General features: G+C 51.8%; 3 protein-coding genes, 1 long non-coding RNA gene and 1 other non-coding gene across 5 annotated transcripts; 3 read left to right on the top strand and 2 right to left on the bottom strand.

The window, feature by feature from the left end:
• Positions 1-319: 319 nt before the first annotated feature.
• SWI5 (SWI5 homologous recombination repair protein) lies at positions 320-3,317 on the top strand. Its single transcript, XM_072936755.1, has 4 exons — positions 320-706; positions 1,298-1,419; positions 2,369-2,463; positions 2,721-3,317. The coding sequence occupies exons 1-4, from the start codon at positions 335-337 to the stop codon at positions 2,783-2,785; spliced, it is 654 nt and encodes a 217-aa protein (XP_072792856.1). The 5' UTR covers positions 320-334; the 3' UTR covers positions 2,786-3,317.
• Positions 3,318-5,544: 2,227 nt separating this feature from the next.
• Positions 5,545-9,195, bottom strand: TRUB2 (TruB pseudouridine synthase family member 2). Its single transcript, NM_001245178.1, is given in 9 exon segments — positions 5,545-6,029; positions 6,617-6,753; positions 7,205-7,277; positions 7,693-7,696; positions 7,699-7,774; positions 8,093-8,154; positions 8,652-8,726; positions 8,818-8,946; positions 9,079-9,195. Coding segments are annotated over 7 exon segments (450 nt in total). The 5' UTR covers positions 9,182-9,195; the 3' UTR covers positions 5,545-6,029; positions 6,617-6,753; positions 7,205-7,276.
• A 150-nt stretch (positions 9,196-9,345) lies between these two features.
• COQ4 (coenzyme Q4) lies at positions 9,346-13,892 on the top strand. Its single transcript, XM_030286491.4, has 6 exons — positions 9,346-9,589; positions 10,039-10,135; positions 11,697-11,799; positions 11,908-12,037; positions 12,839-12,932; positions 13,494-13,892. Exons 1-6 carry the CDS (start codon positions 9,478-9,480, stop codon positions 13,654-13,656), a joined length of 699 nt encoding a protein of 232 aa, XP_030142351.4. The 5' UTR covers positions 9,346-9,477; the 3' UTR covers positions 13,657-13,892.
• LOC140685237 (uncharacterized) lies at positions 10,737-11,175 on the top strand. The gene is made up of 2 exons (XR_012058542.1): positions 10,737-10,839; positions 11,001-11,175. It is a non-coding gene; the product is annotated as an uncharacterized lncRNA (long non-coding RNA).
• Positions 13,893-15,903: 2,011 nt separating the features above from the next.
• Positions 15,904-15,992, bottom strand: TRNAR-UCU (transfer RNA arginine (anticodon UCU)). Its single transcript is given in 2 exon segments — positions 15,904-15,939; positions 15,956-15,992. It is a non-coding gene; the product is annotated as a tRNA-Arg (tRNA).
• Between the last annotated feature and the right edge of the window lie 39 nt (positions 15,993-16,031).

The following is a 16,031-nucleotide window of genomic DNA, read 5'->3' as shown; positions in this document are numbered from 1 at the left end:
GCTCACAGGGACACGGCTCCTGCGGCGGGACGGGGCCTCCAGCGCCGGCCGAGCCTCTGTGCGGGACTCGGGGGGAACTGCGGGGGCCGGTGGGACACAGGGACAAGCGGGAGCGTGGGCAGTGCTCACCTTGCGAAAACAACATTGCAGCGGTGCTTAAGGGTAAACACGGGACATGGCACCCAGTGCCGTGGTCTGGTTGGCATGATGATGTTCCATCACATGAGTGATTTTTCGAATTAGAGGTCTTTTTGAACCAGATTGATTCAATGATTCTGTGTGAGTGACCCCGAAATCTCCTGAGCCCCCATCCCAGCTGAGGCGCGGTGCTGAGATGTCTCTGAAGCACCAAATGTCACTACCTCGACTGCGGCCCTCGGGGGACAACTGTATCCTGCCACACCCAATGTCACCTGCAGCCCCGCCACGGTCGGGCCCGGCAGGGGACTACAACTCCCGGCGTTCCCTGTGGCGAGGGGACTACAACTCCCGGCGTTCTCTGTGGCGAGGGGACTACAACTCCCAGCGTTCCCTGTGGCGAGGGGACTACAACTCCCGGCGTTCTCCGTGGCGGAGGGACTCCGCCTGTCCGGTGTGGCGGGCGCTCCGGGCCTGCAGCGGAGCCCTCAGCCCTGGCCGAGCGGGTCCCGCCAGGCGCGGGCCGCAGCCCACCCCGCCGCCCGCCGCCGCGGGCCCTGCCCAGGAGGTAGGAGCCGTTCCCCGCTGCCCCTCCCCTCCCGGGCCGCGTCCTCGCCGCGGCGGGTGGCGGTACCGGCCCCTGACGCGGCGCCCTCTGCTTTGCCAGGCCCGGCGGCCGGCGGGGCGGCACGGCCGGATTCAGGGCACCGGTGAGTCCTGCGCGGGGCTGCCCCGGGGAACGAGTCCCCTCGTTCGGGGGCTCCGCCCAGCCCGGTGGGGAGGGCTTTCCCTTGAGGGCTCCCCGGGTTAGCGCCGGCACCGCAGTTTGCACTGTGTCGTGCTGGGAGTTTCTCCTAAAAGGCACATTGTGATTTTAATTCTTTCGTTTTAATTTTTTTTAAAATATATTTTATTTAAATTATTTTAATTATTTATTTTCACTTTACAGTGTAGCTCTCGAAAGTGTGGTTAGATGTGGTATGGAGCACGCTAGTGTTATGTGCACTGATGCACCCCCGCCCACCCTGGGTTTGGGGGATTTTTTTCCTTTTCTCCTGTTTTATCGAGTGACATGTACGCTGTTTTCACATTAGTGCTCCAGCATTGTAACATCTTACCCAGAGCTGAGTTCCTGCTAAGTCTCTTCTGTGTTCTACAGATCCCATCTCCAAAGTCCTTCCAGCCTAATGGAGCCAGCGAAGAAGCCCTGCGGTGTGAAATCAAAGAGCTGAAACAGAAAGACCTTGCTCTAGACCAGGAAATTGCACAATTATTGTCAGAGTACGTCCTTGGCAAGCTCAGTGTTTACTTGATGCCTTAATTATTTTTGTTTTTAAAATAGAATGTGATCCAGGAATTGGAGCTGAGAGCTGACCTTCTGTGATGCTGTTGTTGGTATGGTGCAATGTTGGTTACAGTGTTGTAAGTGATGGGACTTGTTAGAGACAAGAGGGAATTCTTTCCACTTGGTGTGGTAAAGCAAAACAAGTTTTACTGGGAGCTTGCATAAGAGGATATTTGTTTTAGCCTGGGTGTTCCTGCGGTAATTATGTGTTTACTGGGAACAGATAATTTTAGCCACTTGTTATTTGTTGTGAAACACTGATATTTTCTAAGGTAAATGTGGTGCATAGGATGGAAATGGTAGAACAATAACGGCTGTTCCAGAACTCTTTTTCATTTATCCTCAAGGATAAACAAACCTAGCAACAGAACAAGAGGAAATGGCCTCAGGCTATGCCAGGGGAACTTCAGGTTGGACATCAGGAGGAATTTCTTTGCTGAAAGGGTGATTAAACATTGGGCTGGGCTGGCCAGGGAGGTGATGGAGTCACAATCCCTGGAGGGGTTCAAGAGATGACTGGATATGGCACAAAGTGCTCTGGATTAGTCAGTATGGTGGTGCTTAGCCAAAGGTTGGACTTGATGCTCTTGGGGGTCTTTTCCATCCTAAATGATTCTATGATTCTTATTTTTTTCCCTATATACAGATTAGAGATGTGTATTAAAGGAATTCACCACAGCCTACTCTTGTTTCTACTTGATTCTGAGAACTTGGGTGCATTGGCTTTCTTGAGCTTGTGTAGATCTTCATGTTTAGGGCTTGCAGGAACTGCACTCTGCTGTGTTGAGTCTCTGCTTTTGAGGTGCCAGGCTTGGTGTCCCCGACAGCAGCAGGAAATCCCAGTCCCTCTGTGTCATTTGTGACCTTCCTGGTGTTATTTTACAGGGGCTACAGCCTGGAGGAACTGGACAAGCACATCTCTCTGCTCCATGAGTACAATGAAATCAAAGATGCTGGGCAGATGCTCCTGGGCAAGCTAGGTAAGAAAGGGAAAGCTGTTCAAGGCCTTTTTAGTCAGTGTTTTCATGCAGAAAGAAGCTGCTACCATGGAGGCAAAGCTTGTGTTACAATTCTTCACTTTTAAAAAGGTGTTTGGGTAAGCAGGAGGCACAGCTGCAAAACCTTGGGTTTCTTGGCTATAGGATGTGCTATGGGATAATTAGGGAAAGAAAACACCACGTTTCTGACTCCCCTGATCTTTGTTTAATGAAAGCAATGCTGTTTCTTTATTTCCTAGCTGTTATCCGAGGGGTCACTACAAAACAGCTCTATCCTGAGTATGACCTGGAGCTCAGTGACTAGTCCTGAACCTGGAGGCTGCCATGTCCTGCAAAAGTGACTGTCACTGTGCCATTACACATTGGTGTCATCCTGGTTTAGGAGAGACAGAAAGTGGAAAAGGAACCTTTGGAAAAGGGATGTAGGATTTTAGATAATTTCATGTACTACTTGATCAACGGGATTTTTTTTTTTTAAGGTTGTAGTTCAGGTTGATGTTGAGCCTCTTCCATGGAGCCTTTGATTCCCTACAGTATCCAGGGGCTGTTTGTTTACTGAATGGATAGAGGAAGTGAGGGCATACAAATGTGCAATGTAATAGCTCCTTTGAAAGGAAAACCCTCAGAAGAAAGGAGGGAAGAAGGCAGAAATTGTGGTGGTTTGGGGTTTTCTTTTGTTTTATCAACAAATCCAGAGAAGTCTGGGTGTTCTGCATTTTTGTACTTACCTGCTCTGGTATCTGGAGGTTTTGTATCATTTCTGTAGTAAATGGCAAAATGTAAAGTTGTGTTGACTGTTCACTCTGAATAAAGCAGCCTTCACATTTGTCAGTAAATCACTTTAAGAGCCTATAAAACAGTGCATGAACCTGGGAAAAAATTCTAAAACTATATTGAGACATGAACTATTCAAATGTTTTCTCCAGGAATGTGCAGGTGCAGAATCACTTTGCTCTAAGTGCAGAGTCATGGTGGGAGTGAGTGCTGTGCTGGACAGTGCATGATGATGTTGGGAGCACGAGTGTTTCAATGTCACTGATAGGGCTGAGGGTGACTGCACAGACTAAATTTGGCTGCTTTGGGCACTTGGAAGTGATGAACTGCTCTGCTGATTGCAGATATATTGTCCCTTTTTCCCTCAGACTTGATGTCCTTCTGCCCATTTTTACTTCCCAAGACCTTCCAGCCAGTAAGTTTCCCCTGTGGTCTCTAGTTAGGCCCATGCTGCAGTCTGCTTGTTCCTTCCAAATTTGAATCAAATTATCTATCTTCATTGTGATTGGAAGCCTGAAACCAGTCACAAGGCTGCTGCCGAGAACAGATAATTGGTTTTACACTCCTGGCTCTGGATGTGGCACAGAAACATCACTAATAGTGTCTTGTTTTGCCTTAAAAGCAGAAAGGGCCTGTATATTCCATGATTCATCCAAGTAAGTTTCTGTTGATGTGCAGAAATTTCCTGTGGCCAGACCAGAGTGGATTCTCAGAGGACACGTTCACACCCCTCCCCAACACATACCCCTCTACCAAGTGTGGAACACTCATGTGTTTTGGAGTAGTTTTAAGGGGAGGAAAAAAGGCACAAGGTGGCAAGAACTAGGAAATGCAAACTCTGTTACTAAAGTTGCTGTTTTGGCTGGTATTTCCTGTCTGTGTACAAGGACTGGCTCAGCGTTTGGAGTGTTCCAACCAAAATGTTCCTCTGTCAGTGACACAATTGGAAATTGCTTTTGCAATAGGAAGTATGTGTGGAAATTGTTCAGTTTTTGTGAGGTGTGAGCTGAGGGGATGAAGTACAGTCCATTACCAAAGTTACTGAAGGTTGCTCAAGGAGTGAGAAGTCCATGTTTTCTTCCCCACTATGTAGGAGCACTGGGTTAAAACCTGCAGCTGTAGCTGTGCAAGTGTCCTGCTTATGGCTGCAGGGATGGGTTTATGCTTCAGGTAGCACTGGACAGGTGCCCAGGGAAGGTCCCCTGATCCAAATCCCTTGTCCATGGAGGATGCGAACACCCACAGAACAACCCAAGGACAGGGCACAGTGTCCTTGGGGAATCTCTGCTGCTGGCACACTGGCTCTGCCAGGCGGTGGCAGCTGCATTCCACAGCTGTTCTGGCTGCTCCGTGCAGCCTAGAGGAACCCAGAACTCAAAGATTCCAGGCACTAAATTAAGGACGCCTGGGATGCTTCAGGACAGGACTGCACACTGCCACGGAGGTACTTCATCATGGCCCCTGTGACTGCCCCTCCCAGAGTTACTCTTGTACCTTTATGGCTGTCACCTGGAGGATGAAATATGCTGGCCTTTGTCCAAGTCCAGGAGAAGAACAGAATAAATCTGCTTTCCATGAATAAATCTCCAAACTCACTAAGTATATAACTGGAAAACTATTGAGTGCAGTAATGGTAAATGTAATTCCAGACTTTCAACTTCAATTTCAAAAGTGTGTTTCTGCAAAGTCAGACCCAGCTATAATGAGCTAACAGACTAAATGGTGGTGTCACAGTGTTTACAGTTTCCCAAAGGGAAAACCTGCTGTCTGCAAGGAGCTGCTGCAGAGGAGGATACCAGAGACCATTGAACACCCGTGGCTCCTCAGGAAAAAAAGGGTAAAATAAAGTAGCACTTGCTTGGTTTTCTGAGCCAAGAACCAACCTCTTCCCCGTGAGATTATTTTCCATTTTATTTTTTGTGTATCCTGTGCATTAGTCCACATTATAAGCCACTTTTCATCACATGCCTGTTCTGGATAAAACCATTTCCTTGCATTGCTTTGGGTAAGCTGTGTTTTCTCCTGTACATCCCTCATTTAGCCTGATTTTGAGCTCTCATGTGTCTGAGAGCAGGGCTAATGGAAAGAAAATACTCCAGGAGAACAGGGAAAATAAAATCCATACAGCAGATAAGTTATGCTGCTAGTTGCAAGGAACAAATCTGTGCAGTCAAGGGAATACAGCTTTCTAAGACACTACTTCCTGCTGCTAAACAATTTGGGAATGGTTTTTAGATCCCTTAGCAACCTAATGTTCTCAAAATCAACAGGAATTTTGGCACAGATACCTCCTGTTAATGAACTGTTTGTGATGCTTTAAAAAAAATGATACAGCCTGTCACTGAACAAAAAAAAAGCCTCTGATAAAAGTCATTTCAAGGAAAGGGTGGAAGTGAACTGCAATTAACCTCTTTCCTTCTGCTGTCCATCACATTGCTGGCACGTCGCTGCCATACTGTACTGCAGGGATTGCTCATGGACATTCCTGCCGAGCATGCTCAGCTGTCCCCATCCAGCTGATGAAGAGGACTCTTGTCCCTCCCCGTGTGCCAGGGTTTTCTCCAGCTCTGTTTCCACTTTGAGCTGACAGTTCCGAATTGCCTCCTGGATGCTCTGCAGGTTCCACTGAGTTCTCGGGAGAGCGTCATCCACCGTGAAAACCCCGTCGCGAATTCTCCGCACTTGTGTGCACACGGCAGATGATTTCAGCTCCAGACCAATCTCATGAACCATCTTCCGGAGGTACTGCTGAGTTTCATGCAAGCAATGGATTTCTAGAAGGACAGAGACATTGCTTCAGAGCTTTGACACAAGTTCTGACATTGTAAATCCAGACATCACTCACAGTTACGCTGAAAGAACTGGTTTGGCAGAAGACACTAAGAGCATGCTATGATTTTCTGGAATACTGCACGGTGTTCCACACCCTTCCAAAGTGAATACTTTAGAAAACTAAACCTATAGATACAGAAGAGTAATGTAGAAATTTGGGTATTTCAAAGGGGATAAAAAAGCACCTTTTTTTTTTATAAGACAAATAATTTGTGATGGAAATGGGATGGGCTACAGGGAAACAAACCACACTTTAAAAAACCCCAAAGCCCAGCACTGAAATGCATTATACTGAAACACTGAGCTAAGAATTTCCCCCATAAGTATTCATGATGCAAATTTTCAAGCCTTGGGCTTAGATCTGAACTGGCAAGGCAAAAGTTATGAGCTGGCTGGATAAGTTATAAGTTGATAAAAAATTCCCACCAACTTATTTTGCATTAAATAATGAGTAAGAAAATGAAGTTTACCAACTTATTTGCCACAATATATACTCAGAGCTCCCCAGTACATTCTGTTCAAGTCCTACCTAGCTGGAATTCTGGAAGTGCAAACTGGAGGCATCGGATTGCTGTGATTATTGGGGGGCTTTTTCCCATGGGGCGAATCAACCCTTTGACAGCCAGCTCGTATGCCTCTTGTGTTTTCATATCAATATTAGAATACCTAGGGGAAAAACAGAGAGCAGCAGAGACATTTAGAACTTTGCTCCAAAGAGATTCAAAATATGTAGATTCCAGTAAAACAGAGATGCAATTTTTAGTCTTAAAACCATCCAGTGAGTTTTTTACAGATATTTTAGTGGTGTATGTTCTATCAGTAGTGTAGCACAGTATGGGAGGGAGGTACTTGGTCACGTCTACAACTTATTTTTGTCAGCCCTAATATAGCAGACTGGACCTAAACCATCAGATTGGAGATTTTGGGATACAAGAAGGACATTTAACTGCAACCTCTCACCAGAGCACAGAGCACTCAGAGTAACTCCTGTCTGCCTCTTGCTAGCACTCCAACCTTTACAGACTTTGATTATGGGAAACAAAATCCTCTCATTTGTTATGAAGACCAGCACATGGCAGTGGGATCAGATCAGCTCATTGCCCTGGTGGATACGCACATCAGCAGGGCCTTTTGATTTGTCCCCTGAATGACAGCAAGAATCCGCTCCAGCTTCTCCCTTGTGATATGATCTGCAAATATTAAGGCAAAAACAAAGTCTCAATTATCCATGCAGAAACTGGAAAGTCTGAAAAGTGCCACTGAGGTACTGCTGTCCCTCAGGCGGGCAGTTACATCAAAAGGGGCTGATGAGAGCTGAGGGGTGGCCTTTGCAAAGTCATTCCCCTGACTGTACATGGAGCAGCACAGAGCTGGACTGCCAAGGGAAGAGTTATTTTGCTTAACTGATTCCAAAATGTTGATGCTCCAGTTTTTTTTTCCTTTATGTTTTCATTCAATGAAATCTCCTAACTGCTATCTCCAAGTGTGATTGACATGCAAGATGTGGCTTTTGTCATTATGCAATTCACCTGATTAAATGCTTTAATCTGTAGTGTGCTGTTCCGTTAAAAAAAAAAAAAACAACACATCAAATCAGTTTCTTACCAAATGTTGTCTTCTCTATTAAATTTCCTGTGTCTGAGAAGTCATCAGTGGCTTTACCAAAAAGCCCACCAACAGTATAAACCTGGAAGAAGAACAAAGAGTGCAATTTATAAAAAATGCTCCAAGCAATTGAGCAGCAGTACTGCACCATGCAGCTGCTAGAAGTGCAGGCTATCAGAGTTTTATACAAAAAGACAGCACCATCCTGTGCTCAAAAGGCCACAAGTAGACGCTCATGTGAAGGATGAAATTCTGGACCCTGTAAAGCTCTCAAAAGCATTCCTAGGTTTGAGACTTAAGTGCAGAATCAACATCACAAGGCTGGTCTGTGACACTGAGGCAGGATCAAGTGTGCAATGGCACTGTGGGGCTCCGTGGCCTGTTCAGAGCCAGCACCTACCTTGGTCAGGTGGCAGTTGTACAGGTCAGTGAGCAGCTTGTTTCCATGGCCAATGCCAAGCACTGAAACATAGAAAATGGGGAACCTGTTATTCAGCCTCACAAGAAGTCACTGATGTGCATTTACACAGCACTAAACACGCCACTCTTGCCTCCTGGACAGGGCTGTATCTCCTTAGGAGTCACGTCTGAGCAATCAGACCCCCAGATTATTGTCTGGCATGAAAACTATACAGCTGTAACCAGAGCTCTTGGATTTCCCCAGAACTTTCCATCTGGGCACTCAGGGCAAATGTTCAGCAGTGCCAGCCACAGCAAAGCCAGTGGAGGTGGTGGAGCAGACATGGGGGTTGGTGCCCCCCAGCAAAACCCAATGTGCCTGGGTGTCTCCCATCTAGCTTTGCCATTTCTTCTGTGTTTTAGCACTTAAACTCCCAGTGGGGCTGTGAGATCCAGGGGCTGCTGCAGTGCAATGGCCGTGCATCCACCCTTCTTCCCTGCATGGAAACCCATCACCTCGCAGACAGCAGGACACGGCGCTGCCCCGGGACGAGACCCACCGAAGACTCCCGAGGCCTTCACATCCAGCCGGTGACCTGCTCCAATCTTCAGCTTCCTGAACCGCGGGCCTCGGACTGCAACGGAGACAGTGATGGAGCCGGTCCGCGGCGGCTCCCCCCGGTCCCCGGTTTCTCCCGGCCCGGGCAGGTCCCGCTGTGCCCTTACCGAGGGGGTGGTCGGCCAGCACCGGCACCCTGGCAGCCACCAGCTCCACGGCCCCGCCGCCGCCCGGGGCCGGCGTCGGTAGGAAGCGGACTCGCTGCCGCGGGGCGGCTCCCGGCGCCGCGTTCAGCTCTGAAATTGAAACGGGGAGAAAGAGGGGAGTCAGGGGAGGCTGGCGAATCCCAGGGACGGGATGGGCCGGGCCGGGCCCCGCCGTAGCCCCCGGGATGGGATGGTCGAGGGGGTCCCGCCGCCCGCGCTCACCACGCAGCAGCCGCGTCTCCACCGCCTCGCGGACGCGGCCCCACGCCACCCCCGCGGGTTTGTACACGGCGAACAGCCCGGCCAGCTCCGCCGCCGCCGCCATGGCCGCCCCGCCCCGCTCCGCCCCGCTCCGCCCCGCTCCGGGCGCTTCCGGGGCAGCGGCGGGGCCGGCGCGGGGATGCGGCCGCTGCTGCTGCGGGCGGCGCGGGCGGGGGTCCCGCTGCTGCGGGGGGGTCCCGCTGCCCCAGGCAGGTCCTCCCGCCACAGCCCCTGGGTGTCCGGGCCAGCCCCTCAGCCGGGCCGCTCCCTTACCCGCTGCTCCCCGCAGGCAGAGCCCGGCCGAGCCACAGCGAGCCGCGGGGCCGGGATGGACGCGGCGAGGAGGAGGAGGAGGAGGAGATGGAAGGGTGGCAGCAGCTGTACCCCGGGCACATCCCCACCAGCCCGCTGCAGAAGGCGCTGCTGGCCGCCGGCTCCGCGGTCATGGCGCTCTGTGACCCCTACAGACACGGTAAGGCCGGCGAGGGCAGCGCCTGCCACCCGCGGCCAGAAAATCCCGCTCCCGGCCGCCTGGAAGCTTCATAGGAGAGTTTGGGGCAAGGGCAGGGCTGAGAACTGACCCGGCGAAGGAGGCTGTGAAAGAGAGGGAGTTAGGAAACCCAAACACACCCCAGTGTGACCCCTTGTGATGCCGCCCAGACCGGTCTGTTTCTCCGGAGTCCCCCAGGCCTCATGCCTGCTCCTCCGTCCCGTTCCCAGGAAGGGTCATATGGGTGACACCAGGGCAGGGTAACCCTGAAGCTGAAGATCTGTGGTTTATGGGATCCCCACTTTGCCACGGGCTTCCTGCCTGCTCCTGGCCAATGGGCTGTTTCACTGCCCTATTTCCTCACCTGCCAACCAAGGATAGCTGGGTATTGCGAAAACAGCTCTTGGGTCACGCTCTGGTCTCTCTTTCAGACATGGTGGCAGTCCTTGGGGAGACCACAGGCTGTCTGGCCCTGCCAAACCTGCGAGACAAGATGAAAAACCACCCTGAAGGTTACCGCATCCTCCAGTGCGTCCCTCCCCATCCCTCCCTCCCTCACCGTGTGGTTTGTGGTGAGGTGCCAGACACGAGGCCAAGCAGGTTCCTTGACCTTGTGAAGGGAGAGCTTGGAAGCAGCACAAGTGTTTCGTAGCTCTAACCCTCCAGACTAATTTTATTTTTAACATTCACGTCTGAGCAATTAGGAGCCCTATGGCACATCTAAGGGCAGGCACCATTTGTCTATCTGTTCTGCTTCACTGCTGGAACTGGCAGCTGCCAACACCACGAGATGCAGCAGCAGGCACAGGGGAGAAATCCATGGATGTGGATGCTGGGCAGTGATGAGAACACACTACAGCCATGGATTTCTTCCCTGTGCCTGCTGCTGCATTTTCTTGCTTTGGAGACTCTGCTGGTCTGCCTTCTCCTTAGGCACTTCCATATTTTTTTCCCTGGCTCAAGCTGAAATGAGGCCACTTCTCTTGTTTTCTTTTTTAAGACTCCATCACTACTGCTTCCATGTCTGCAAGGACTCATTGAATGCAGCAAGGCTGAGGACCAGGGGGGATTTCTCTTATTAACTAAGCTCCCACTGTATATCTGCTTGCCTTCTCCCTATTCCCTGTCATGTGTCACACCTGCTGCTTATGTCACATAAGAGCTTGAGAAAAGTTGCCTTTTGCCCTATGTTTGTGCAGACCAGCCTCATCTTAGCTCTAGAAGTTTACTTGGTAAGACATCCAGAGCCCTGGGATGGGGCTGAATCCCAGCAGAACTGCCCAGGGAGAGGGTTGGGAAGGGACATATCCACCTGCTCCTTGCTCTGTGGTATTGTAGGGATTTGCAGGGGTCTGAATTTGCCACACACATCTTTTTGTTTTTATCCCCCAAGCTGCTGAGGTCCCTTTGACAACAAATACACAAGGAGGTATCTGCAGCCAATGTGAAACTGGTGCCAGTGATGCTTATCTCCCTGACACCTCCACTCTAGGAGCTGAGCGGCTCCTGGATCTTTTATCATGGGAAGAGTTTACCCTGTGAATGGAAATAAAAGGGCTTTTGTTTACTTCCAAGGCTATGAGGCACCTGTTTGCCAACTACATGTAGAGGAGGTCTTTCTCTTTGTAGCTGGTGGTGAAAGCCTGAGCAGGGTTGAAATTAAACCTGTGCTTAGAACAAATTCCTTCTCCTCTTCGGGGCTGCTCCCTTGAAGCTCTGGCTGCTTTGCTCTCTCTGCTCTGCAGTGCTGGCTGTTGCTGGGGGCTGTGCCTGGCTGGCAGCCCACACAGCAGCAGCTTTTCAGTGCAGGGGACACCAGTGTTTTCCCCACCAGAGTTGTTACAAGCACACAAGATAAAGGCCCTTTCATTGCCAAGGCTTCAGGTAGATCCTTTAAGCAATTTATGTCCCAGCCTCTGCATCAGATGTGCAGACAGTGCTGTCCCTGCAGTGAGCAGTTAGGATCTGCACAGGGAAAATAGCACAGATGGACAGAGGCAGGGGTGTGGGTTTCCAGGGGCTCCTCTTCTGCAGGACCTGCTGCTGTGGATTTCACTGGGAGTCTCACTGACCTGTGTTTTGCTTCCAGGGAACGGCCTCGCATCCGTCTGTCCACCCTGGACATGGCCAGGCTGCAGGGGCTGCCAGAGGGCTCCCTGGGCCGGGAGTATGTCCGGTTCTTGGAGGACAATGTGAGTGTGGGGTTTCATGGGCTGCAAATTCCTGTGGCTGATCCCTGTGCTGGGAGCACAGGTGAGATTGGAGCCATGGAATTGAGCTGGACTTCTTTGGACCTGCAGAAGGTTTCTCCAGACACCCGGATGCCGCCCAAGTTTGTTGATGATGAAGAGCTGGCATACGTGATCATGCGGTACCGGGAAGTCCATGACCTGATGCACACCCTCCTGGGCATGCCAACCAACATGCTGGGTGAGCAGCAATGGGCTCAGGGAGCTGCACTGCCAAACCCACCGATTGTGCTCAGCTGCCTCCCAGAAATGGAGCAGGCTGGGCCAACTGGACTCCCCTGATCCTCAGCCTGGGTCAGTGTGTGGGGATTTTGCATCGTCACTGTCCTACATCACTGGCTCTGTGGTGACTGAGAGGCCATGAGATGTCACCTTTTCCCTGCTAGGAGATGCTCTGCCCAAGCCCTGGGAGCAGGCAGACACTGGATGGGTGGCTTCTGTCTGGCAAGGAGCGTGACATGAAGGGAGGGATGTTTTGCAAGCTCTTTGTGAGGGCAGAAGGGAATTCCTTGTTGCTCCTTATCTGCACATCTCTGTGTCCTTTGCCCTCATTTTGAGTCTGACTCAATAGCAAGTCACAAGTGCAGCCTTGCTGGTACTTGTGGGGACCAGCATGACAGGTCTCTTCAGGCTTTGCCTGAATCCAGGCAGTTTTGTAAAAGGCCAGTGCTGGGAGACCAGGAGAGCCATGTGGAGCATCAGGCCTTGGCACCGCATTGCCAAGGTCTGCAGGGAGTTGGACTGCCTGGGATGTGTTCCCCAAGCTCCCAGGGCTTGTGGGGTGCCATCCCTCTGGGGTGGATGGTTGGTGTATGACAAGGCTCACCCTGGCACAGGATGGGGCCATGGCCAGACTTAGGAAGCATTCCCAAGTAGCCATCCTTGGGAAGGGCAGATGTAAGCCTGTGCTGAGGAGCCACACAGCCCTGGCTGCTCATGATCCAGGTGTGTGTGTGCTCACAACCTCCCTGCTCCCTGCCAGGTGAGGTGGTGGTGAAGTGGTTCGAAGCCGTCCAGACGGGGCTGCCCATGTGTGTCCTGGGAGCAGCGTTCGGCCCTGTCCGGCTCAGCACACGGTAGGTGCCCAGTCTCTGCCCTGGCTACACCCAGCCCGTGTGGTGCTTTCCCGTGTGCACTGGGGACAAAGAGGGGACACTGCTGGTTTGCGGTGGGAAGTCAGTCACAGATCCCTCCATGAGCCTACTGCTGTCCCCACATCCCAAGGATGACAGCTTTGCCTTGCCACTGAAGCAGAACCTGATGCTTAATCTACATTCAACACCTGCTCCCCTGTGCCAGGCAGGAGCAATTTCCAGACCTTGGATGGGCATGTGTTGAGGGCCAGCAGGACCCTCACCACACTGGCGGCTGTTCCCTACCCCAGCACATCTGTTTTTGTTGCCTAGCAGTTGCAGAACCTGAGTTCTGGCCTTGGGTTGGTGCTGATTGTAACCTTCCTGGCACACCATCCTCTTCTGTGCCTTAGTTTCCTGTGTGGGTTAAGCAGAGGGGATGCCAGAAAGTTAGAGGGATACATGGGACACATGAGCTTGGCATCAGCCTACAGTGGGGACTTGGAGAAGGAAATTACAAAATGTGGATATCAAAACTGCCACCACCTGTATCATTTGTTCCAGAAAGCTGCAGGTCCTGGCCACCGAGCTGGTTCCCTGGGCGATTCGGAGCGGGCTCAACGCCAGCTGTGTCCTGAACGTCTACTATGAGCAGCGCTGGGAGCAGCCAGTGGAGTCCCTGCGGGAGGAGCTCGGCATCTTCCCTCCCCCAGCCGTCCGAGTGTGAGAGCTCAGCTCACCTTGGGAAGGGCCCGGGGGATCCCTGTTGGCAGCCAGCAGCTGGCCCCAGCCACACTCAAAATCCTCCTGCCCTGCCCAGGAGCACAGCATGGCTGTAGCTCTTCCACCATGGACCCGAGGGTGTGTTTTCTCCTGCCAAGAGCTGGCACCAACCTGTTGGTAGGGGCCAACTGGCACCTCCTTGTGCTGTGACTAAAACTCGACCTTTTTTGGTATTTGTGATTTTGGTCAAGGTCAGATATGCCTTTGCCAGCTGGTCTGGCTGCTCAGGTCCCGCAGCAGCAGCAGCGTTCCAGTACTGATGCTCCCAAGTGCTGGGACAGGGAGGGAGCACACTGCAGCAAAGTGTGCTCCCTTCTGCAGCCCCAGGGCTGTGCAGGTAAATCCTTCCTCCCACCCTTCCCACCCTGGGAAGATTGAGGCTTCAAATCTTGGAGCCACCCTGGACTGCAGCTAAACCTGTGATTTTCCAGAGGAGCACAGGGGTAGGTTTGGTTTGTGCAGTGGTGAAATCCCATTTTGTACTGGTGCCTTACTGGTCTCCTCTTGGGTCATACTGGATGTACCTCACTTCCTGCCTCAGAGACCAGGCATTGTGTGATTGTGCCCACAGGGTAGGCAGGGAAATACCTTTGGATATTTTCCCTCCTGGATTGGCTGTTTTGAGAGCCGATTCCCAGTCTGCTGAGTCTCCCTGTAGTCCCTCCCCATCAAAAATTATGAAATCCACATGATTGTGCTGGCTGTTCAGTAGGAATCATCCCTTCCTTGGGCAAGAAAATGACACAATTGGGATTATGGGATTGAATCCAGTGAGTGCAGAAACAGCGGCTGCTGGTGCTGTGTCTGGGAGCTGATGGCTGTCCGGGTTAATTAAACTGTCAGGGCAGCACAAGTATGAGGTGGGGGCAGCCCCGGTCCGGGACACATCCTTCGATGTTGGGATTTTTTGCAATCAGCTGCCCGTTCAGGGCCACAGGACCCTGAGCATAAACTCCAGCTCTTTTCCCTGGGAAAGAAAACTCACCAGTCCAGGTTCCTGATGTCAGTGTGTAGGGCTCTCCTGGGACTGTCAGGGCAGCACAAGTATGAGGTGGGTGCCAGCAGAGTTGCTGGATGTGATGGCAAAGAGCCACGAGGCCAGGGGCTCTTTGTTCATGTGTGTTTGCTGTTGGAATTCCTTCTTGTTTAATAAATCCACACTGGGGCTTGTAGTTCATTACCCCTGTCCTTTTGCCCCATTTCCCCTCCTGAGCTGGAGATCTGATGCAAAACCTCACCCCTTTTTTCCTGCAGCAGATTTTCTTACTGCCCCCCAGACTTCCTTTTTCTAACTTCTCCCTGCATCCCCAGGCACCCCACAAGCCAGACTTTGGGTTTTTCTCCAAATCCTACCTAAGGCCCCCAGAGTTATTTCAAACAGATACTAAAAGACAGTATATAAATACATCCTTTATCTGCCAGTAAAACACACAGTGTGGGGGTTATCCTAGTGCAGTGGTCGTGATGTAAGAAACATTTGCCTCTAAAATGACCCAGAAACGTCAGAGCCTTGGGGTAGATAAACCAAAGGGCAGTAAAGATTTGCTTCCAGGAACTGTGAGCAGCAATCAAGGAAATATGGGAAAATGATGGCCGTGAGAGAGGTTTTTGCTGCATTTTGTGTTATTTAATGAGGCCTTGAAGTGTCTGGGCTGTCAGTGTTGATGGTGCCGCCTTCGTGCAGCCATGTGTGACTCAGTGGGCTGGTGCTAGCGCTACAGAAATGGTACATCATGTAATTTTAAATGGCATCTGCTCAGCCGGATCAAGTAACACTCTCTGTGGCTCCTGTTCCTGCAGCCGTCGCTTGAGGAGCCTGCGGAAAGAAGGCGGCAGAGGGAGCAGAGGGTGATGCGGGGAGGGCAGACACCAGCCACATGAAAATGCTTTTTTTGGAGAGGATATATTCGCTGTGGGCAAGTGGCAGCTCCACCATGCCCGTACTGCGGGGCCGTGCTGGGACGCGGTAACAGTTAACCCCTGAAATGCTGGGGCGGATGCCGGGGTACACTACCCGGTAGGGCCGGGGTTTCTGCGGTGCCCGGCCGCCCCTGACCCGCCCCCAAAACGGAACGTGCCCCTCCGCGCTCCCGGGAGAACGGGCGGACCCCGCGCGGCGGCAGCGCCCGGGGGCGGCCGCGGATCCCCCGGCCCGGTGCAGCCCCGGGAGCCGCTCCCCGGCGGCAAAATGCGACTCTGGTGGGACTCGAACCCACAACCTTTGAATGACTCCCGTCACACGCTAGAAGTCCAATGCGCTATCCATTGCGCCACAGAGCCCTCGTGCTACCGCGCCGCCCTCACCGCCTCTTCCTCGCG

This window comes from Taeniopygia guttata, chromosome 17, assembly GCF_048771995.1.
Source record: "Taeniopygia guttata chromosome 17, bTaeGut7.mat, whole genome shotgun sequence".
NCBI classification, from domain to species: domain Eukaryota; kingdom Metazoa; phylum Chordata; class Aves; order Passeriformes; family Estrildidae; genus Taeniopygia; species Taeniopygia guttata.
The sequence above is the reverse complement of the archived record's forward strand: the minus strand, read 5'-3'. Positions and strand labels throughout refer to the sequence as shown.

What these genes read in the sequence shown, in the direction of transcription:
- SWI5 (XM_072936755.1), top strand. Translation starts at nt 335, where the DNA reads ATGTCTCTGAAGCACCAAATGTCACTACCTCGACTGCGGCCCTCGGGG. An exon ending in ATTGCACAATTATTGTCAGA is followed by an intron (nt 1,420 to 2,368) that starts GTACGTCCTTGG and finishes GTTATTTTACAG; the next exon opens with GGGCTACAGCCTGGAGGAAC. An exon ending in GATGCTCCTGGGCAAGCTAG is followed by an intron (nt 2,464 to 2,720) that starts GTAAGAAAGGGA and finishes TTTATTTCCTAG; the next exon opens with CTGTTATCCGAGGGGTCACT.
- COQ4 (XM_030286491.4), top strand. Translation starts at nt 9,478, where the DNA reads ATGGAAGGGTGGCAGCAGCTGTACCCCGGGCACATCCCCACCAGCCCG. An exon ending in CTGTGACCCCTACAGACACG is followed by an intron (nt 9,590 to 10,038) that starts GTAAGGCCGGCG and finishes TCTCTCTTTCAG; the next exon opens with ACATGGTGGCAGTCCTTGGG. An exon ending in CATGCCAACCAACATGCTGG is followed by an intron (nt 12,038 to 12,838) that starts GTGAGCAGCAAT and finishes GCTCCCTGCCAG; the next exon opens with GTGAGGTGGTGGTGAAGTGG.